Below are 24,619 nucleotides of genomic sequence, written 5' to 3' on the forward strand. Positions count from 1 at the left end.
TGGTGAATGTGAGAGATCAGCCAGGAGTGAGCTGGAACAATGCACCAATTTTGTTAAACTACCAATAAATAGGTTAAACCAGGCATCATCCTGTTACAATGAAGTTTTATTCATTTCAAAACAAAAATAATTTCCTGACTTTGTTAATGAGGACAAACACTTTGAACGAGAATGATCACAGCTTTCCATGACTTAAAATTCCTGATGATATCTGGAGAAACTGTACATCTATTTCATTGCAGTACCAAGTGGGAACAAATAGAAACCTACGCATGACCGAGAGGATTAGTTAAACGGTGCAACTCATGTAACTGGAATGGTACCTCAGCAAATACACGACGGAAGAAAGTATCTAAGACTTTAATCCGCTTCTGCTTTGTCACTGCTTCTTTCAAAAGCGTCTGTTCTTTCACTTCATGTATCAGTGGAGTTACGCTATGCGTTTGGAGATATGCTGTCAATTCTTCCATAAAATTAGCACGATCTTCTTCCCCAGTAAACATCAATACCTGTGTGCAAGATGTAGCATTCAGATTAGATTCATGAGATGCCGCATAAAGACCATGCATATTCCTTAGATTACTTACAGTGTGGAAACAGGCCCTTCGGCCCAACAAGTCCACACCGACCCGCCAAAGCGCAACCCACCCATACCCCTTACCTAACACTACGGGCAATTTAGCATGGCCAATTCACCTGACCTGCACATCTTTTGACTGGGGGAGGAAACTGGAGCACCCGGAGGAAACCCACGCAGACACGGGGAAAACGGGCAAACTCCACACAGTCTGTCACCTGAGTCGGGAATTGAACCCTGGGTCTCAGGCGCTGTGAGGCAGCAGTGCTAACCACTGTGCCACCGTGCCGCCCACCATCTTATGAAGGTGATGGCATCAAGATGAAGCCTACATCTGTCAATTAAGATACAAATAGTAAATAAAAGATGGGGAGGGTAATACATGTCACAATAAAAGCATTGATGGAATTTCATTGGAAAATGTGCATGCAATGTTGAGACACAAACAGACATTTCTTTCATGACTGTCCAGACTTAATATGTCATAAACGGTTGAAATGATTGTTGTTAAGCTCCAGAGTAGAAATCAAAATTGTGCATTGTGATATCGAAACCATGATTATAGGAATGTTAAATTAAAACCAAAAGAATTGCAGATGCTGTCAAACAGAAGCAAAAACAGAAATTGCTGGAAAAGCTCAGCAGGTCTGGCAGCATCTGTGGAGCGAAATCAGGGTTAACATTTTGGATCGATTGACCTTTCCTCAGAACTTCTTCACTTCGGAGGAAGGGTCACTCAACCTGGAACTTTAACTGATTTCTCTCACGGATGCTGCCAGACCTGCTGAGCGTTTCCAGCAAATCCTGCTTTTGTATATTACAAGAATGTTGCTCAAGGTTTTAACATCTGAAAGTAAAAGTCTAAAACATGCAATAATATAAACCTTACAGAATCACTGGAAGATTTCGGATGACAGTATTCGTATAATGACACATTGAGTTGTTTGAATTGCTGTTAATGGTGAAAATTTCTGCCACCATTCTATTTGAGTACAGAAAACTGCAGGTCTAGTGTGGGGGAGGAAAACCACTTCTTGGTCTAACTAAAAGAGTTTCTCATAGTTAAAAAGATATGGTTCATGCATGTTAGCATTGAATTACAGGCTACATAAACGTGATAGGTTTTGTTACAGAACCTTTCAGGAGAGTCAGAGATTTGGTGCCATTCCTTTGAGATTCTAAGTTGCTCTGCCCACAAGTCCTAATGACATGGTCATAGACGATGTCGAAAAGTGTGGTACTGGAAAAACACAGCAGGTCAGGCAGCATCCAAGGAGCAAGAGACTCGATGGTTCGGGCATAGGCCCTTCATCAGAAATGTCCCGAAATTCTTGATGAAGGGCTTATACCCAAAATGTGGAGTCTCCTGCTCCTTCGATGCTGCCTAACCTGCTGGGCTTCTCGTGTGCCACACTTTTCGGCTCTGACTTTCCTGCATCTGCAGTCCTCACTCTCTCCTGGTCACAGTTGATGGTGTTTATGGCACTCTCCTCAGTATTAACCCTTCCAGACCCACATATAATATTTCAGCCTATTGTTGAAACACTGTGTATGGAGTTGTTCAGGTGCTACCACTGGAGGCACAGCAGACAAACACAACAACTGAAATAGACATTGAAAGGGAAGCAGGGTAGATTAAAAGCTGTTGTATCCTTTGTCATTAGTTGCCGAGCTCCTTTCAACAGCTGTTAAACTGGTTCAGTGACCTAGAAATCAGTAGTGAGGGAGCCATTAAGAGGGAAAAGAATACTTGATGTTGTTCTCAACAGCTGCACTATCAACCGCACATTCCTTGTGAAGATGAAGTCCCATCTTTACATTGAGGATACTCTTCAACATGCTGTGTGGCATCACTACTGTGCTAAATGGGATAGATTTCAAATGGATCTAGCAACTCCAACTTGGACAACTATGAGGTGGTGTGGACCATCCACAGCAACGGAATTGCACTCAACCACTACCAACCACTTCATAGTCTGTTATTTCTGTTGAGCTATCAATACCTTTGATCAGGGGACCAACCCTGGTTCAGTGAAGAATACAGAAGACGGCATGCCACGAGTATTACTAGGCACAATGACGTGTCAACCTATGAAGCTCCAGCACAGGACTACTTGCATGCTAAATAGCAATGCAGTGTACAACAGTGTAGATCTCGGTGCTAAGAGATCTCATTGCCAACAGATCGGATCTAAGCTTTGCTTCCTACTACATCTGGCCATTAAGGGTGATAGACAACTAAATAATTAACATGGCAATGAGGCTTCACAATTATTTTCAATCCTCAATGATGGGAATCCAGTATATTACCGCAACAGACAAGGCTGAAGCATCCATACCATCTTCAATCATAGGTGCCAAAAGGATGATCTATCAATGCCTGCACCTGAAGGCTCCAGCATCAAAAATGGCAGTCTTCAGCCTATACAGTCCACTTCATATATAACAAGAATATTCAATCACAGGATATGGGCATTACCGTTTGGATCAGTATTTATTGTCCATCCCCAGTTGCCCTGGTGGTGGTGAGCCGCCTTTTTGAACTGCTGCAATCCAAGTGCTGGAGGTAGATGCACAATGGTGTTCAGGAGGGAGTTACGGGATTTTGACCCAGTGACACTGAAGAATCAGTGATATATTTCCAAGTCAGGATGGTGAGTGACTGGAAGGGAACTAGAGGGTGTGTGGTTTTCCCCATACATCTGTTTCCATTTTGTTCAAGATGGTAATGGGCCATTGATTCATAAAGATCTCCAGCACAGAAAAAAGGCCTTTTGATTCATTGCACCTGCACTGGTCTGTATCCATAACAACATCCAGATTTGGGCCTATAAGTGGCAAGTAACATTCATGCCACCAACTTCCAGGCAATGACCATCTATAAATAGAGGGAATCTAACCAGTTCCGCTTGACATTCAAGAGCATCATTATCACGGAATCACACACAAAAGTCCTGGGGTTAATGCTGATCAAAAACTAAGCTGGGGCCAGCAAGACATATACTGTGGCTCAAGAGCAGGTCAGAGGCTAGTACTTTTATAGTGAGTAACTTGTTTCCTTCTTCCAAACTACAAGGCACAAGTTAAACGTATACTGGAATAACTTTTCAATATGAAGAGGCTCAAAACCACCCAAAGCATCCCAGTTGATTGGCACCTCAACCATCATCCTCAACAAACACTCCCTTCACCATCAGCACATGCTGGTAACATATGAATCATCTGCAAGATGCACTTCAGTAGCACCTTCCAAACCCACGATAGCTACCATTTATAAGAGCAATGTCAGCAGGTGCATGGGAACACCATCACCTGTGTGGTACTATTCTAACTTTAAACTATGTTATAATTTCTTCAGTGTTGTTGGTTCAAAATCCTGGAATTTCCTTCCTAACAGCGCTCTGGGTATCCATATAAATTAAGGATCGCAGTCATTCTGTAATGAAGCATACCATCACTTTCTCAAGTGGAAGTAAGAATAGGAAATAAGTGCTGGCCTAGGCATAGTTCATGAATAAATAACAAGATGGGCCAAGGCATTCGTTGTCCATTCCTAATTGCTCTGAAGAAGAAGCTGGTGAAACCCCATCCTGAAACACAGTAGCCTGCTTGACTATAACAAAGGTCAATCAAGACATGATAAAAGTTGCTAAAATACTGAGGGGTATAGATAAGATTAATGGTAGTTGTCTTTTCCCTAGGATGGGGGATTCAAGACTAGGGGACACATCTTTAAGCTGAGGGGAGAGAAATTTTAAAAAGGCATGCAGGACTTTTTTCGACATAGAGGGTGACTCTATGACTACGAGTTTGCTACCTTAGTTAAGTGCCTCTCTCAACCTTCTGAATAAGTGGCAAAATAAGGACTGCAGATGCTGGAAACCAGAGTTGAGATCGGAGTGGTGCTGGAAAAGTACAGCAGGTCAGGCAGCACCTGGAGAGCAGGAAAATTGATGTTTCGGGCAAAAGCCCTTCATCAGCCCTTCTCAATAAGTCTCCTGCTTCAATACACCAAATCATTTCCAGCGGCCTTACTGGTTTAGTCTTTTTGAACGCTAAATTAAAACTCACAACCGTGCTAACATAACCTTGCAAATCTGTGACATCTACTACTTAAAAGGAACGAGGGCAGCACAGGCACATCAGCAGCTGCACATCCCTCTCCTTATCGGACAGGGCCATGAACTGGAAGTATATCACCAGTCCTCCATCAAAACCGTGGAATTTGTGATTTAACAACACGCTGGGGTTGCTCAGCTCAAGGAAGTGTCTCAACAACATCTCCCCAAGAGCAAATCGGAATGGCCCATAAATGCTTGTTTTGCAGAAACACTTAAATCCCATTAATAAACTTTTTCATTCTGGAAAAAAGGACTTGAAAGAAACTGATCCTTCAAACTGTTAATCTCAATGTCATTGTATCATTTTCTAAATTGGCTAATGAATTAAAATCAGAAAATTAATTGTCAGCTTTGACATTAGCTACATGACTAACAACCACAGAACTGGGCCAAAACCAGTCAGGCAACTCCCTTGTAAATTGATGAATCTGTGCTTTATATTGACACATCAGTTTATAAGGTGGGGCAGCTTTGACATTTTGCAAGTTAAATAGCAGAATAATATTTCATTTTCGAGAGCATTAACCTGACAGTTCAGTATAAAAGCAAAACCATATGACTATATAGCACACCAGATTAAAAAAGCAAATAAACTGTTATCGACTATTTCATGAAGCCCAACAAAACATTTAAATAGAACAGTGTCATGTTTCACAGGAAGGACAGAATTGTTCCTAATGAAACAATGGGCAGATTCGGCTGTCAGTATTAATGAAGAACTTCATTGTACTCTGTCCTGGAGCATCTGGCAAACATTTGGAGCTTTTGTGGGATTTTAAACCATATATTCTAGAAAATGCTTTTCTCCCTCAGCTTACCACCCACTTTCCTGAAGAAAAGGTCCCTTTCTGAAGGAAAGATAAAATAGCTTGAGTCCTATTGGACTATAGAGCTGCTCGGCCATTAGCGAGAGATCAGGATTAGACTGGTGCTGGAAATGCACAGCAGGACAGGTAGCATCCGAGGAGCAGGAAAATTGACGTTTCGGGCAGGAGCTCTTCATCTGGAAACATTCCTGATAAAGGGTTCCTGCTCGAAACGTCAATTTTCCTTGGTGCCTATGGTTCTGTACTTCAGAAAGGGCAGGAGTTCACTCAGTTCAGTTGGCTGGATGACCGGCATTGCAGAGTAACACCAACAGCAAGGGTTCAATTCCTGCACTGGCTGAGGTTATTGTGAAGGACATTCCTTCTCAACCTCACCTGAGCATGGTGACCCTCAGGTTAAAACATCGCTAATCATCTCTCGCTGATGTGAAAGTGAGGACTGTAGATGCAGGAGATGCAGAGTCAAGGTTAGAGTTGTGCTGCAAGTGCCCAGCAGGTCAGATAGCATCAGAGCTGAAAATATGTTGCTGGAAAAGCGCAGCAGGTCAGGCAGCATCAAAGGAACAGGAGAATCGACGTTTTGGGCATAAGCCCTTCTTCAGGAATCATTCCTGAAGAAGGGCTTATGCCTGAAACGTTGATTCTCCTGTTCCTTGGATGCTGCCTGACTTGCTGCGCTTTTCCAGCAACAAATTTTCAGCATAGGCTTCTTCACTGTCCACTTTATTACCAATTTTGGCATCATGTGCAAACTTACTAAGCATGCTTCCTAAATTCTCATCCAAAAACAAATGACAAACAACAGTGGACCCAGCATTGATCCATGCAGAACACTGTCAGTCACAAGGCTCCAGTCTGTTTATGCTGTTGCTGCTCTCAAACATATTGCAATTCCTGACAAATATAAAACCGTTAGCCTCGGTCTGACATCGTAGGCTTGTGGTGCATAGGGGGAGAGGGCTCTGTCCGTTCAACTCTGGGATCAAATCAGTGTCTCTTTTCATCTCACTGCTGGCTCTAATGTTTTCAAGTAGCTCACACAATTCTCAAACCAATTTAGCAAAGAGGTGGAACAAGTGGAGAGTGTCAAGCTCCCGGGAGTGGTCATCCACACCAAGCTTCCTTGGACTCTTCATGTGGATGCACTGGTTACAAAGGCCCAACAGTGTCTCTTCTTCCTCAGGCAGCTAAGTAAATTGGGCATGACAGCATATACTCTTGTCAACTTTTATAGGTGCGCCATCGAGAACATTCTGTCTGGATGTATCAATAACTGGTATGGCAACTGTACCATTCAAGATTGGAGATGGTTACAGAGAGTGGCGAACTCAGCCTGGATAACCACAAAGGCCAACCTCCCACCTATAGAATCCATCTGCCAGGCCCAATGTCAAGGAAAGGCCGCCTGCATTCTCAAAGATCCATCCCACCCTGGCAATGCTTTTCTACAACCTCTACCATCGGGGAGAAGGTACAGAATCCTGAACACATGCAGCAGCCGGTTTCAAAACAGTTTCTACCCTACTGTTGTTAGAATACTGAATGGACTCACAAACTCTTAACATTCACCTATACCTGTGTTTTTCATTTTTGTTGCGGTTACCTATTATTTATTTCTCTATGCTACATAACTCTGTGATCTGTCTGTATTGCTCGCAAGACAAAGTCTTTCACTATGCCTCGGTACGCGTGACAATAAATTCAATTCAATTCAATTCAAATCAATTCAATTCAATTCAATTCAGTTAAATTCAGAGTGTTTGACCACATACCTTCAATAATTGACAGAATGCCAATCAGCTTGAAAAATAGAAAATATTCGAAACAATGCCTTGGTAAAGAAAGCAACAATTGTTCTTATGATTCAGACAGCCAGAGGGATTGAATTGGAGCCAATATTTACTCAGCTTTACATTTCACGACAGACTTAAATATTACAAGTATATACTTCTTGACACAACCACAAAATCGACAATTGTTTAAACAACTCGGTTTCAAGAACCCCTCCCCAGCATATGTCTGGTAAATGTCCAAGCCAAACAAGGTGAACGAGCTTAAAGTTAGACTCACCAACCAAAGGGAATTGAGACTTTGCTGTGTGCTCTGTTTTACAGAGACATGGCTTACTCCTGCTACACCTGACTGTGCCTTACAACCTGAGGGTTTCTCAATCCACCGGATGGACCGCACAGCATCCTCGGGCAAAGCAAAGAGAGGCAGGGTCTGTCTCCTGATCAACGCAACTCTTGTTGCTTGGACATGATGACTGGCAAGATACTGCTTCCTGGGCCTGGAATATCTAATAGTGAAGTGCCATCCCAACTACCTTCCACAGCAGTTAGCTTCTGCTAACCTGGCAGCAGTTTATATCCCACCCCATGTAGAAGTCAAGAGCATACTTGATGAAATATACACCACCACAAATAGCCTTATGACGGAATACCCCAAGGCCTTGTTCATCACAGCTGGTGACTTCAAGAGGGCTAACCTCAAGAGTGTGCGGCCAAGATATCATCAACATGTCTCCTGTCCCACCAATCACCCTGGACCATTGCTGAACAACCAGCAATGACACCTACCATTCTATTCCACTCCCGCATTTTGGTAACTCAGTCAATAAGATTGTGCTCCTTCTCCCAGCTCACAGGCAGAAACTGAAGCTTGAGGATCTGGTACAGAAAGGTGTACCCCGCTGGACTGAGGTAATGAATGAGCTCCTAAGTGATTGCTTGGAATCGATGGACTGATCCATCATCAACAACTCAACGGTCAATCTAAACGAGTATTCCACTACCATCACAGACTTCATCAGTAAGAGTGTAGAGGACTGTGGTGCTAAATGAGTTAATCTGAGTGTTCCCCAACCAGAAACCATGAATGAATCAGGAGATCCACTCCCTACTGAAGTCCAGGTCTGAGGTGGTCAAGTCGGGTGACCCTGACCCATACAGGAAATCTAGATACAATCTTCACAAAGTCATCAGGGACACTGAGAGACAATACCAAACTAAACTAGAGTCCCAGACTAACCACACAAACATAGATCGATTGTGACAAGGCTAATATGATATAATGGATTACAAAGCTAAGCTGAATAGAATCGCTGACAACAGTGTATCCCTCCCTGATGGGCTCAATGCATTCTATGCTGGTTTTGAACAGAAGGTTAGTGAAATGGTGTCACCTGCCCCTGACAGCCTCGGGTGTACCTATACCCACACTCACTGCCATAGGGGTCAGATCAGCCTTCTGGAGGGTAAACCCACAGAAAGCAACAGGCCCGGATGTAGCCCTTGACTGTGCACTTAGATCCTGTGCAGACCAGCTGGTGAGAGTATTTTCAGACATCTTTAAACTCCCCGTACTACAATGTGAGGTTCCCACCTGCTTCAAGATGACCACCATCATCCCAGTGTCAAAGAAAAATCAGGCAACATGCCTTAATGCCTACCATCTGGTGGCTCTGACCTTCATCATTATGAAGTGCTTCGAGAAGTTAGTCTTGGCACATATCAACTCCAGCCTCCCAGACTGCTTTGATCCCCTACAATTCACCAACTGTCACAATAGGTCCACAGCAGACGCCATCTCCCTGGCCCTACCTTCATCCCTGGAACATGTGGATAACACAGACATCTGCATCAGAGTTCTATTTATTGACTTTGGTTCTCTTCCAACAATATAATTCCAACAAAATCCATCTCCAAACTCCAAGATCTATGACTCTGTTCCTCCCTCTGCAACTGAATCCTTGACTTCCTGACCCTCAGACCGCAATCAGTAAGGAAAGGCAACAACACCTCCTCCATAATCCTCAACACTGGTATCTGCAAGGCTGCATACTCCGCTCTTTACTATACTCCTTATACATTCACAACTATGTGGACAAATACAGCTCTAACTTCATTTACAAGTTTGTTGATGACACCACTAGTGGGTTGGATCTCAAACAACGATGAGAAGGAGATAGACAACACAGTGACATGATGTAAACACAACAATCTGTCCCACAATGTCAGCAAAACAAAGGGGCAAGTCATCAACTTCAGGAAGTGGAGTGGAGGACATACCCTTTGTCTGTATCAGAGTGTATGAGGTGGAGGTGGTTGAGAGTTTCAAGTCCCGAGGGTAAGTGTCACCAGCAATCTGTCCTGGTCCATCCCTGTCAATGCTATGGTCATAAAAGGAGCCCAATGCCTCAATGTCCTCAGAAGGCGAAGGAAATTCGCGTGTCCACAATGACTCATATTAATTTTATAGCTGCACCTTACACGGTATCCAATCCAGATGCATCATGGCTTGGTACAGCAACTGCTCTGCCCAAGACCAGTTATACTCTCTTCCACTGGGCAGAAAATACAGAAGTCTGAAAACACGTACCAACAGATTCAAGAGCAGCTTCTTCCCCACTGTTATCAGACTTATGAACAGACCACTCATATATGAAAATTGATCTTTCTCCGCACCTTCTCTGTAGCTGTAATGCTATATTCTGCATTCTGTTCTATTATCCTGATGGACTTATGTAAGGTATGATCTGACTGGTTAGCTTGGAATATAATAGTTTTCACTGTATCCCGATACATGTGAAAATAATAATTCAAATCAAATCAACCAATACATGCTCAAGCAAAACTCTAATTAATACCTACCACCTACATACAAATACAAGGAGAAAATGAGGTCTGTAGATGCTGGAGATCAGAGTCAAGAGTGTGTTGCTGAAAAGCAGAGCCTCATTCCTGATGAAGGACTCCGGCCCGAAACGTTGATTCTCCTGCTCCTCGGATGCTGTCTGACCTGCTGTGCTTTCCCAGCAACACGCTCTCAACTACATACAAATATCAGAGTGCTGAAATTTACGTTTGATGTTAAGCCTGAATCTAAATGATAGACGAGAACTATTATACATGTAGAATGCATTAATGAAGGGTCTCTGTGAAAATCAAAAACAACATTCAGAAATAAGGTCATCTCAAGGCTGGGTTTTTGCTTACCAGATCATATTCCTTCGGAACCTTCAACAGCAAAGTTTTCTCTCCATTGTTGGTGGATTGAATAATATCTGCGGAGCCCCCACTGCAGAAATTGATGAATCGGACCAGAGCACCTTTGTTGTCTGTGACCTTAATGCATTTGCTGGCTTCAAAATTGATGTTTATCGGTCGGTTTGATACTTTTGGACCTTGCCATTCAAAGACTAAGTAAAAAGCAAATGTGTACATAACGTCAGGGACATTGATAACCAAAGATCCTCTTAACACGTTGCGGCTCATGTCTTTGACTAAACAAAACAACATTGGAAACGTAGCCCAAGATAGTGAGGGCAGACTTCCTTGTTGATGAACTTGGCCCCAGTGAATAATGCAGAGCTCAATGAATGGAGGAAGAGCACACAGGGAAAAATAAGCTCCAGTGAAAAAGCCAGAAGATGCTCTGTCCATTTAAATGCCTGGGCAGTCAGAAAAGCTTCGCTCAAACAGAGGAACCTCAGAATGGGCTAGGGTCACACATACCTCTGCATTATCCCATTTTTCTGTGCTGACATGCAGGACCCTCCCCTGCCAAGACCACAATAGTAGAAAAAGATGTCCTGATTTTAACACAGCTGTGCAGAGTGATGAGGAACATGTACATTTACAGTGCTGGAGAAACCAAACAGGTGATCTCCAGGATGTATTGATCCTAATATCATCAAGTTAGTGGGCACAAATGTTTCTTCAGCACTTGAACTTTGCACAAAGTGGAAAAAAAAGATATTTATCTTCATTCTTTATTCTTATTGCCAATTTCATATTGAAAAGCAATTAATAATGTGTTTTTTGGGGAAGAGGCCATAGAGTTGGAATCTTGAAATGATCATAATATTAACGAAAATGCTTCCATTAAATGGAGTGAAATTGTTCATTAGTAAATGATAACAAGAAGATACAGTGAGTGATTACAAGTTCCAACTCTCTCACTCAAAACATTTTACACTGTAACATAGAAACGGGTAAAGTTGGATAAATCCCCAGGACCTGATCAGGTGTACCTGAGAATGCTGTGGGAAATTAGAGAAGTGATCGCTGGGCCTCTTGCTAAGATATTTGTATCATTGATAGTCACAGGTGAGCTGCGGAAGACTGGAGGTTGGTAAACGTGGTGCCACTGTTTAAGGAGAGCGGTAAAGCCAAGCCAGGGAACTATAGACCGGTGAGCCTGACCTCGATGGTGGGCAAGTTGTTGGAGGGAATCCTGAGGAACAGGCTGTACATGTATTTGGAAAGGCAAGGGCTGATTTGGGATAGTCAACATAGCTTAGTGCATGGGAAATCATGTCTCACAAACTTGATTGAGTTTTTTGAAGAAGTAACAAAGAAGATTGATGAGGGCAGAGTGATAGATGTGATCTATACAGACTTCAGTAAGGCGTTCGACAAGGTTCTCCATGGGAGACTGATTAGCAAGGTTAGATTTCATGGAGTATAGGGAGAACTAGCCATTTGGATACAGAACTGGCTCAAAGGTAAAAGACAGAGGGTGCTGGTGGAGAGTTGTTTTTCAGACTAGAGGCCTGTGACCAGTGAAGTGCCACAAGGATCGGTGCTGGGTCCTCTACCTTTTGTCATTTACATAAATGATTTGGATGCGAGCATAAGAGGTACAGTTAGTAAGTTTGCAGATGACACCAAAATTGGAGGTGTAGTGGACAGCGAAGAGAGATACCTCAGATTACAACAGGATCTAGACTAGATGGGCCAATGGGCTGAGAAGTGGCAGATGGAGTTGAATTCAGATAAATGTGAGGTGTTGCATTTTGGGAAAGCAAATCTTAGCAGTACTTATACACTTAATGGTAAGGTCCTAGGGAGTGTTGCTGAACAAAGAGACCTTGGAGTGCAGGTTCAAAGCTCCTTGAAAGTGGAGTCACAGGTAGATAAGATAGTGAAGAAGGCGTTTGGTATGCTTTCTTTTATTGGTCAGAGTTTTGAGTACAGGAGTTGGGAGGTCATGTTGCGGCTGTACAGGATATTGGTTAGGCCACTGTTGGAATATTGCATGCAATTCTGGTCTCCTTCCTATTGGAAAGATGTTGTGAAACTTGAAAGAGTTCAGAAAAGATTTACAATGATGTTGCCAAGGTTGGAGTATTTGAGCTATAGGGAGAAGCTGAACAGGCTGGGGCTGTTTTCCCTGGAGCGTCGGAGGCTGAGGGGTGACCTTATAGAAGTTTACACAATTATGAGGGGCAAATAGGCAAAGTCTTTTTCCTAGGGTCGGGGAGGGCATAGGTTTAAGATGAGAGGGGAAAGACATAAAAGAGACCTAAGGGCAACTTTTTCACGCAGACGGTTTTACTTGTAAGGAATGAGCTGCCAGAGGAAGTGGTGGAGGCTGATACAATTTCAACATTTAAAAGGCATTTGAATGGGTAAATGAATAGGAAGGATTTGGAGGGATATGGGCCGGGTGCTGGCAGGTGGGACTAGATTGGGTTGTGATATCTGGTCAGCATGGACGGGTTGGACTGAAGGGTCTGTTTCCATGCTGTACATCTCTATGACTCTATAACATTTAGAACTAATACCTTTGATATTCACAGCTGAATTAGGCGACTTCTTCATGGAAGGCTTTTTTTTCTGTAATTTTTTCTTTTCTTTCTTTCGAATGCCAGCTACCATGAAAGCCAATAGCAACGCCGCTGTTAATCATAAAATGGAGAAAATTTAATAAATTATATTATAATACAGATCAATGCCAAATGCACAATAATGAAGTATTTGAATGTGTTCAAATGGAGGACTTGAATTGGAGAATCACTTGTGTTTCTTTATACGGCAGGTTACAAAATATGTGCTTGGTGAGCTTGAAGGCACATTTGTAATACGTATGCAGAAAATTAAAGTTGATAACATGTGTAAATACTAGCCCCAGCTCCATCATTCATTGTATCATTCACTGCCTAGTTTTCTGGAGTAGAATAATGAATTGCAAAGTTGTTTCCAAATCAAACATGATCTGATTTGGACAGTTCTGCATCTAGTTAGACTCATTTGTTAGGTATGAACTTGCAAATTAAGTGATTGTGTAGATTGTACGACAGATGAAATATTTGTAATATTCAAGTGCCATTAAAGTGAATTCCTGGGTCAAAGTCTTGGAATTCCCTCCTTAACGGCACCAAGTGTGTCTGACTATAATGCACCGACAGCAGCAGTTCCAGAAGGCAACTCACCACCACCTTCTCGAGGACGTTCAGAGATGAGCAGCACATGCTAGCCAAACAGCAACACACGGTCTGACAAGTGCATTTAAAAAAATGTCTGCTGGAACTAAATGTCAACAAAGGGAAAATCCAAATAAATATGCACAAAAATAGGATTTAGAAGTTGAGGATAAAATACCAATTTAGCATGATGTTTTGAGAATCTAAAAATATTCAAGGTACTGCAGAATCCGCAGTGAGCCAAGATAAAGGTACAAGACTCAGCGAATATGTTAGATCTTGTCTTCCATCTCTGAAAGAGAGCAGTTAAAGCCAGCCAGAATAAAGGTAACGAGAGGCATAGATAGAGTCAATAGCCAGAGATGTTTCCCCAGAGCAGGATTGACTGGCACAAGGGGGTCATAGTTTTAAGATATCAGGAGAAAGGTAAAGAGGAGATGTCAGAGGTAGGTTATTTATGCAGAGAGTTGTGAATGCATGGAATGCGTTGCCAGCTGTGGTGGTGGAAGCAGAGTTACTAGGGAGATTTATGCGACTGCTGAACAGCAGTGAATTATGGGGTGTGTAGGTTAGGTTATTTTGTTTTACAATAGGATTAATCAACATCGTGGGCTGAAGGGCCTGTTCTGTGCTGTACTTTTCTATGTTCTAAAGGGATGATAGTCCCCTGCATCTGCTGGCTGTGATTCCCAGTATCAAACTTTGGCATTTTCCTAACCTTATTTTAGTTCCTATAATGACATGCAGCCACCAAACTAGTGCCATTGATAGTGCCATTTGACACGGCTAAGGAGAACTTGCTTGGGAAGTGACTCATGCCACTGTAATACAAGAGGGGCTCCTCCAAGACTGGAGCTGGGACACATTGTTGGGACGGAATAATTAACTCCAATAAAAGTAAAATATTGTGGGTGCTAGGGATCAGAGGGAGAAACAGAATCAACATCGAATCTGATATGGCTCATCATTGTTACTCTGGAAAACAAAACTATTGGATCTGTAATATTAACTGTTTCTCTCTCCACAGATGCTGCCAGACCTACTGAGCTTCTCCAGCACTTTCTCTTGGCATTTTTGAAAGAACTGCAACTGTGCCCCAGCTGGTTGGAACCACTTGACACTTAACACTGGGTGACTGAAATGGCAAGTGTCCCACTCTCCAGCACTGACATTGCATATCTTGATAAGAAAACTAGATTCTGTTAATAATAGAAGCAATATTAGGTCAAGGATGATTGACTAATTATAGAGTCTATGTATAATTTGGTTTCATCATCACGGATAGGGCTGTGTGTTCTGGAAAATAAGAGAATCAATATCAACTGGAATAAACAGATTTCAAGTTATATGCAATGATTTGGAGGTGTTGGGCTGGGGTGGACAAAATCAGAGGTCACGTGACACCATGTTATAGTCCAATAGGTTTATTTAAAATCACGAGTTTTCGGCGCACTGCTCTTTCGTCAGGTGACAAACCCATCGATTTGCAACCCATCTATCACCCTCTGAGAAAAAGAACAGGAAATGACATCACCAACACAGGAGATGACATCACCACAGGCAATGGCGATTCCTGTGGTCAACTCAAGGAAACTAAACACATAAACAGAAAGCAGGCCATAACACGAGTGCTTCACCGGAGGCTCACTGATGATGTTACCTAGTATGGTGACGAAACGTCTGAAAATGAACCTTCCAGCTCAGGGAGCAAACTTACATCCAGAACCTCAACCTCAGTTACAAATCTTCTCCAAACTCACTAATGTTTGTTCATTTTAGTATAAACGTTAAAATTATGTATGGAATCAAAGAAAGTGAAGGACGTGGTATAAATTGGAGTTCAAGTTTCTGTTCTGATTTTGCTTCAATTAACAATAGCTTACTCTTATACTGCCCTTAACATATTAAAATATCCTAAGGACAATTACAGGTGCAAACATTAAAGAAAACATGACACCAAGTCACAAAAGGATATGTTATAGCAGGTAAACAAAAGTTCAGTTAAAAAGCGTTTGTGAGAATTGCCTTCAGGAGGAAAGGGAGGAAAAGAAGCTAATAGGTTTGAGGAAAGAATTCCAGGTCTCTGGGTCTCAGGAGCTGAAACCACAGTCAGCAACAGGGTAGTGACTAAAATCCATGATCTACCATGGTGCAGAATCAGAAGTGCCTTGATAACTAGGAAATGTTTACAACTAACGGCACGGTGGCACAGTGGTTAGCACTGCTGCCTCACAGCGCCTGTAGACCCGGGTTCAATTCCCGACTCAGGCGACTGACTGTGTGGAGTTTGCACGTTCTCCCCGTGTCTGCGTGGGTTTCCTCCGGGTGCTCCGGTTTCCTCCCACAGTCCAAAGATGTGCGGGTCAGGTGAATTGGCCAAGCTAAATTGCCCGTAGTGTTAGGTAAGGGGTAAATGTAGGGGTATGGGTGGGTTGCGCTTCGGCGGGTCGGTGTGGACTTGTTGGGCCGAAGGGCCTGTTTCCACACTGTAAGTCTAATCTAATCTAAAGGAGATTGCAGGGATAAGGAGGAGTGAGATATAGAAGAATTTGAATGCAATGGTGCAAATGCTTGACCAAGGAACTAATGTAGGTCAGCGAGCACAGCAGTGAGGAGGAATGGGACTTGGTACAAGTGGGACCACGGCCAGTCGAGGTTTGGACAATCTCAGGTAATGGAGGACAGAAGCCTGAAGACATGTTAATCATGTGTTTGAGCAGTCAGGTCTCAGGTGAGGGCTTCAGCAGAAGACAAACCAATCCAAGTCAGAGTTGGACCATGTTACAGAGATGGGAGAATGGGAGTGTTAATGAAGGTGTAGAATCTTGGCTCAGTGTCAAATGCAATGCCAAGATTGTGAATAGTCTGGTTTAGCTTCAGATAGTTGTAAGGAAGAGGGATGGCGTTGGTGGCTCGGGAACAAAGATTATGCAAGGTCTGAAGACAATGGTTTCAGAATTCCAGGTATATTTTTGAAAGAAATTTCTCTTACTTGGTTCTAAATATTTACTACATACAATGGACATAAGTGGTATTTCAAATTTCTTTCCTTTAGATATAAGGATATCATATACAAACCCAGAGGGAAACAGCAAAGTGCCACAACAAGTATCCCAAAGCCTGCTCCACTGCCATCAAAATAATACGTAGTGCTGACTTTTACACATGGCTCCAGGTCACTCTCTGTCAGCTGCCTTGGTTGAGCACATGGGTCACCTGCAGAAAAGCAGAATACAAATCAGTAAAGAGATTGTGATGGAACACTTCTTAAACATTTGGAATCACAGAAAGCCTACAGTGCAGAGGAAGGACATTTGGTCTACCGTTTCTGCTTCAGCTCTCCAACCTAACATCTTACCGAGTGACATTTTCCCACCTTCTTCCCATAACCCTACACATTCTTCCTCTTCAAATCACCACACAATTTCCTTTGAATGTTGCAAATAAATGCGCCTCTTGTATTACCCCCAGACAGAATAGTTTAACCTGCTTTTAGAACATTCATGCCACCAATTACAAGATTCCCTTCTGTAAATGTTCCCTTTTAACAACATCAAAAGAATGCTGGACAATGATACTGCTCCTTTAACAAGGTTGTGCTGTCCTTAGTTTTGTTTTTTTCAGAGAGACACAGACTCCGAAAAGTCTAAGTTGAAGGGGTTTTGTGCCAAACAGCATCCGAAGAGCAGGAGAATCGACGTTTCGGGCATAAGCCCCTCTTCAGGATTCCTGAAGAAGGGTTTATGCCTGAAACATCGATTCTCCTGCTCCTCAGATGCTGCCTGACCTGCTGTGTTTTTCCAGCACCACATTTTTCAACTCTGGTCTCCAGCATCTGCAGTCCTCACTTTCTCTGGGTTTTTGGGCCAGTTTGATTATAGCTAACAGACACTGCTTCTGGCAACAGGCTTTCAAGTCTTTGAAAAAGAATACTTGTACAATGAAAGGGGAGTGGCCAGTTCTCCCAGATCAGCTTTTCTCTAGTTTAGTTTGGTTTTTAGCAGGAGTGTTTGGAAGCTGCTGGACCCAAGAAGCAGATCCATACTGGTGCTTTCTCTCTCTCTGACCTCTATCCTATAAGACCCTGTGTTTGATTTTACCTTTTGTGCCAAGGGGTGTTTGTGGGGATTGTTGCAAGTATTGGGAACAGCATCATTAAGTTGGGATAATCTGTTGGTTTACACATAGATTAAGTTATTCTGTATTCTGTTCTCTTTTGATTCATTCGGTAATCTTGTAAATAAATTCTGTTTTGCTTAAACCTAAGTGATTTAACCAGCTGCACCCCTCCTGGAATATCTGTGTTACACCTGCTTTACATAACCAGCAAAGTTAGGATCTGGGTCACTTTCTTGAAATGTTTTGAGGGGGGGGCTGGCCTGGTCCATAACAATACAACAAGTTGGTTGCTGAACGTCTCAATAGGTGAATCCTGTGTCACGATGGAACAGTGGTTATCACTGCTGCCTCACAGCGCCAGAGACCCGGGTTCAATTCCCGCCTCAGGCAATTGTCTCTGTGGAATTTGCACATTGCGTGGGTTTCCTCCCACAGTCCAAAAATGTGCAGGTTAGGTGAATTGGCTATGCTAAATTGCCTACAGCGTTTGGTGAAGGAGAATGGGTGTGGGTGGGTTGCTCTTCAGAGGGTCGGTATGGACTTGTTAGGCCAAAGGGCCTGTTTCCAAACTGTAAGTAATCTAATCTAATATGCACAGTCCTGGTTATCCATTGATTCTCTACCCTAGATCTGTGCAATTGCGAGGTCAGACTAACATGCCAACTTTTTCTCATGGACACATCCTCATGCACACAACAAGGATTTGGTGTGACCATTTCTGGGAGCATTCTAAACCTAAACCCTGTAGTAAGTCTTAGATCTGCCTTTCTTTCTGCTTCCAAGACTGCACAGTCCATTTTACCACAAAGAATTAATAGTAAATTTATAACTGAACAACTTGCTGTCTGTTAGCTTATTGCTGAAGGCTCAGGCAACCATGGCATTATGTTGCTTACCATCTTTCCAGAAGAAAACATCATTCTGAGTCGCTGTAATTCCTATTGCTTCCAACACGTCAGCATATGTGGTCATCTTAATTTTCTGAAGTTCTCCGGCTGTAAACATTCTAGAAGATAATGTTATGGGGCTTGCCAAACAGCATTCATTTTAATTGCCCCTGACACAATACAACACTCATGCCTTTCCAGTCCCCTGTTTGAGGCCCTCTTCTCCAGTTGATCTGAACGATTTGTATAGATGTGCAATGTTAAGAACTTTTCATGATTACATCTCATATGTATCTGCACAAACATTCAAGCTGTGTTTGTAGATAACTATTACAGTTCCTGCAAAAGCTTCTTAACTCAAACACAGTTCCCATACTAGCTCTCCTTTCTGAAAGAAACATTCTTTCATGGGGTGTGTACATCAGTGGCTCGACCAACCCATCCCCAATTGCCTTTGAGAATGTGGTGGTGAGACACCATCTCAAACTTCTGCAGTTCATGCTGTGTAGGTGCACCCACAGTGCTCTCTGGAAGTGAGTTCCAGGATTTTGACCCTGTAACAGTGCAGCTACAGCAACATATTGTTGGAGGGGAACTTGCAAGTGGTGTTGTTTCCATGTATCTGTTGCCCTTGTCCTCCAAGATGGTAGACGTGAAGGGTTTAGAAATTGCTGTTGTCCTACTTATAAAATGTTTCTCTTTCAAGGTAGAGTCACAGGTATAACAGGAAATAAATTCAATGAAAAGCTGCAAAGAAGATGTCCAATAGTCTTTAGGGAAAGAATTATACTCAGGCCCTTGTCAAAATATCATTTCGACATTTTACAATGAAAGATTTTTACACAGTGATTCTTCTATAACACAATGATTGTGTTCTTGTGAAACCCCGTGTTATAGAAAAATCGCACTTTAGAAACAGAACTTAAAGTGCCAACACATATTTTAAAAGTACACGCTGTAGAAACAGTGATAACAGAATGACCCATATTCCTTAAAGGATTGAATACTTCAGAAGTTTTACAGATTAAAAAAGAGAGACTAACAGCTCATTTCTATTGGAATGAAAGAATGCCCAAATAATCGCTCCATTTCATTATAAAGCAGCCCATCTCCTGGGCTTCACATCTGAAGGACCATCAGCAGTTAGCCGAGACTGCTACAGTGAGTTCAAATGACACTATGTGGGTCATCAGAAGGTAATTCAGTACTTCTCAACAGCCCTCAGACTGATCTTCAAATGGAAAAAAAAACAAATGACTTTTGCTCACCCATTCTTGGTGTTTTCAAACCAGAATCGATCACCGTCTCGGATGCGTTCAAACTGTTCTTTTATAAGCTTGGGAAAGAGTCGGTCAGAGACCCCATTACTTTCCAGAAAGATTCCAACCAGCAACTCCAGTTTAGAAATGTCATTATTGTACATGGCTGCTAACTCGTCAAAAAGCTAGATTATGGGAGAGACAATATACCAATTAGAATCAAGTTCCTACTGTGCAGGACAGACAACATTCGAGTTCGCACCAACCCTCTCCCACTAAAGAGCATCCCACCCAAACTCTGCTTCGCCATGGCTAACCCACCGAGCTTGCACATCCCTAGACACTATGGGGTGATTTGACACGGCCAATCCACCTAACCTGCACATCTTTGGACTGTGGGAGGAAACTGGAGCACCCGGAGGAAACCCACGCCGACACGGGGAGAATGTGGCAAACTCCACAAGGAAAGTCGCCCAAGGCTGAAATCGAAAGGCCAATTGGCTGCCAGGTTCTGATGAGACAGAATCCATTATCAAAGTCTGCAATTCGCTGTGACATTCACTGGGGTCAGCTTTAACAAGCCAATTGGCTTGCGATCCATTGAGCCTTCTCAGTGGTGCAGGCGTGGAGTCAGTCAGCACTGAACTAACTCGCTCCCACATTTGGGCTGCAAGTTGGGGAGCCATGACCATTGACTTCATATTGTTGGTTAAATGATCCCACCTTTGGGGACCTGGGCACTGGTGGTCAGCCACTTCAGTTTCAGGAACCCAGGTGAAGAGACCCAGTTTTCATTGTGCAGTGTGAGTGAACGAGTCACCATAGTCTTACCAAACCATAGGGCTGCTCCCTCATTAGAAGGAGGCTGGTGGTGATTTAACCTGAAGGCCACCATACCTCAGGCGAGGGGAGAGGTTGAGAAGGAGAGTCCTTCGTGGTAACCTCAGGCAGTGATGGGGATTGAACCCACACTGTTGGCATCACACTGCGTCGCAAACCAACCATCCAGCCCTCTGTGAGCTAAACTGACCCCATTATCACTGTCAGTGCAGAAAGTGGGAGTTAGCCAAAACAGGGGTAAATCAAAATGTCTGGAGCTCAGTTGGCTGGACAGCTGGTTTGTGATGCAGACTGACACCAACTGCGCAGGTTCGCCTCCCACGCTGGGTGAGGTCACCAGGAAGGTCCAACATTCTCAACCTCATTCCTTGCCTGAGGCGTCGTGATCATCAGGTTCAACTCACCACCTGGTGCACCTCTGACAGCACAGCCCACTGGACTACGGTGACTCGATCTCAATCCAACTTCAGTTCTGCAAGTTTGTGAAGTATAGGAACAAGGAAGCTCAAGAAAATCTTTGTCAATTACTGTCTTGGCCTTAGGATGGAGCCCATTGTGGGTTCTAAACTGTAGTGGTGGGTAGAAAGATTTGTCAGAAGGTACTAGTGATATGAAAATTGTACTAGTTGGGGAGTAAGGAAAGAAGGAGACTTCTCATTAAAGCAGTTTAAACAGTCACTCTAATAGATGTGTTCAAAATTCTGAGCAGTTTTGATGGAGTAAAATTGGGAGAAATTATTTCCACAGTTTGGTTTGTTGGAAACAAGATACAAAATTGACACAAAAGAACCAGACGGGAGATAAAAGTATTTCATACTGTGGGTGTGATGATTGGAGATATGTTGTCTCAAAAGGCAGTGGAGGCAGTTTCAAGAAGGCTTCCTTGAAAACTAACAAAACAGATATGGGGCTAGGATAAAAGAGAAAGGGAGTGCAATTAATTTGTTACTCTTTCAAAGGACTGGCAGAGACAGGATTGTTTGATTGGCCATTCCTGATGAAACATTTCAAGATAGTGGACGGATGGCAAGGAAAGATGTTTTCAGGTCATCGCAATGACTGATTTGGCCCATACTTTTCAAATTGATCTTTTAATGCCAGGATATTGTTAACAATTGGCAGGTTGAAAGATAGTTACAGCATTCTTATTTTCTCACTGCCTAACTTGTGGCAACATCTTGTTTCATTCCTCTTTTCAAAGCAGCAACTAGCAGTGGCCAAACCTGTGGCTTCTCACTGTGGAGTTGAGGGTTGATGCTTGACCAGTTAGTAACTGGCTGAAGATCAAATATTCTTCGTGCTTGATTGTAACTTGGAAGGCCGCTGTCTCTCCCTCGTTGGATATCAAGAGCCACCAAGTCTGATCTTGTGAACCTCAGTGGCCCATACATGAAGTCTGCAAAATATAAAGGCTATAGTCAAGGGAATGGTATGCTACTTAAACCAGCCAATTGACAGTTGTAGAACAGCAGGAGTTAATGTTGTTCCTATACTGGTATCTTACAGCATCAAAAAATAGGAAGGATAAATATTAGACTGCATCAGATGTCTATTAGGAGTAAGAGGTTGATAGGAAAAGGGTAAGTGTGATCTTGGATAAAAAAAAAGCAATTTATGTGTACAGCCAGAGGAAATGAGTGAGGTCCTTAATGAGTACTTTACATCGATATTCACCAAGGAGAAGGACATGGATGATAATACATTTAGGGAGGAGTAATTGACATTCTAGGGCATGTCAATATTAATAAGGCGGTGGAGTTGGACATCTTGAAAAACATTAAGGTAGATAAATCCTCAAAGTCTGATGGAATCTATCCCAAGAGACCGAGTAAAACAAGGGAAGAGATGGCTGGGGCTTTGGCCCAGATCTTTGCATTCTTTTTATCCATAGACGAGGTCCGAGGAGACATGAAAAAAGCCACTGTTGTTCCTTCGATTGGAGGGCAGCGGACATAATCCAGAAAATTATGGGTCAGTGAGCCTTCCATCAGTGGCAGAGAAATTATTGGAGAAAATTCTTAGGGACATGATTTACTCACATTTGGAAAAGAATGGACTTATAACGGATAGTCAGCATGGCTTTGTGCAGGGGAGGTATTGCCTCATAAATTTAAGCGATTTATTTTGAGTAAGTGACAACATGGTTGTTGAAGGTAGGACAGTGGGTATTGTTTACATGGACTTTACAAAAGCATTTAACAAGTTCCTTCATGGCAGGTTGATCTAGGTTAAGACACATGGGATCTACAGTGAATTGGTAAGTTGGATACAAAATTGGCTTGGTCATAGAAAAAAAAGGTAGTTGTGGAAGGAAGTTCTTCTGACTGGAGGTCTCGGACCAGTGGTCATAGAGTCATAGAGATGTACAGCACGGAAACAGACCCTTCGGTCCAACTCGTCCATACCGACAAGATATCCCAACCCAATGTAGTCACACCTGTCAGTACCTGGTCCATATCCCTCCAAACTGTTCCTATTCATATACCCGTCCAGACATCTTTTACATATTGCGTACTCCACCACTTCCTCTGGCACGTACCACCCTCTGCTTGAAAAGGTTGCCCCTTAGGTCTCTTTTATATCTTTCCCCTCTCACCCTAAACCTATGCCCCGAAGTTTTGGAGTCCCCCCACCCCAGGGAAAAGACTTTGTCTATTTATCCTATCCATGCCCCTCATGATTTTATAAACCTCTATAAGGTCACCCCTCAGCCTCCAATGCTCCAGGGAAAACAGCCCCAGCATATTCAAACTCTCCTTATAGCTCAAGTCCTCCAACCCTGGCAACATCCTTGTAAATCTTTTCTGAACCCTTTCATGTTTCACAACATCTCTCCAATAGGAAGGAGACCAGAATTGCACACAATATTCCAAGTGGCGTAACCAATGTCCTGTACAGCTGCAACATGACCTCCCAACTCCTGTACTCAATACTCTGACCAATAAAGGACAGCATACCAAATGCCTTCTTCACTATCCTATCTACTTACTTCTCCACTTTCAAGGAGTGATTATCCTGCACTCTGAGGTCTCTTTGGTCAACAACACTCCCCAGAAACTGACTATTAAGTGTATAAGTCCTGCTAAGATTTGCTTTCCCAAAATGCAGTATCTCACATTTATCTAACTTAGTGGACAGCGAAGAGGGTTACCTCAGATTACAACAGGATCTGGACCAGATGGGCCAATGGGCTGAGAAGTGGCAGATGGAGTTTAATTCAGATAAATGCGAGGTGCTGCATTTTGGGAAACCAAATACTCTATGACTCTAAATTAAACTCCATCTGCCACTTCTCAGCCCATTGGCCTATCTGATCAAGATCCCGTTGTAATCAGAGATAACCTGTTTCACTGTCCACTACACCTGCAAATTTTGATGTCTTCTGCAAACTTACTAACTGTACGTCTTATGCTCACACCCAGATCATTTATATAAATGATAAAAAGTAGTGGACCCAGCACCGATCCTTGTGGCACTCCATTGGTCACAAGCCTCCAGTCTGAAAAACATCTCTCCACCACTACCGAGCCAGTTCTGTATCCAAATAGGTAGTTCTCTCTATATTCCATGAGATCTAACCTTGCCAACCAGTCTCCCATGGAGAACCTTGTCAAATGCCTGACTGAAGTCCATATAGATCACACCTATCACTCTGTCCTCATCAATCCTCATTGTTACTTCTTCAAAAAAGCTCAATCATGTGTGTGAGACAGGATTTCCCACGTACAAAGCCATGTTGACTATCCCTAATCAGTCTTTGCCTTTCCAAATACATGTACA

At 42.9% G+C, this 24,619-nt stretch overlaps 1 protein-coding gene across 1 annotated transcript in view; it reads right to left on the bottom strand.

Annotated features, from left to right (window-relative positions):
• LOC132834849 (dual oxidase 2-like) overlaps nt 1–24,619 on the bottom strand; it is a 114,759-nt gene that overhangs the window by 46,300 nt on the left and 43,840 nt on the right. Inside the window, exons 12-18 of the mRNA XM_060853926.1 lie at nt 22,063–22,235; nt 20,009–20,184; nt 18,750–18,859; nt 16,813–16,950; nt 13,096–13,209; nt 10,523–10,725; nt 324–509 (exon numbers count right to left, since the gene is read on the bottom strand). Of these exons, the coding sequence (XP_060709909.1) occupies nt 324–509; nt 10,523–10,725; nt 13,096–13,209; nt 16,813–16,950; nt 18,750–18,859; nt 20,009–20,184; nt 22,063–22,235 (1,100 nt within the window). The remainder of the gene's footprint in view (nt 1–323; nt 510–10,522; nt 10,726–13,095; nt 13,210–16,812; nt 16,951–18,749; nt 18,860–20,008; nt 20,185–22,062; nt 22,236–24,619) is intronic.

This window comes from Hemiscyllium ocellatum, chromosome 42 (assembly GCF_020745735.1).
Source record: "Hemiscyllium ocellatum isolate sHemOce1 chromosome 42, sHemOce1.pat.X.cur, whole genome shotgun sequence".
In the NCBI taxonomy this organism is placed as follows: domain Eukaryota; kingdom Metazoa; phylum Chordata; class Chondrichthyes; order Orectolobiformes; family Hemiscylliidae; genus Hemiscyllium; species Hemiscyllium ocellatum.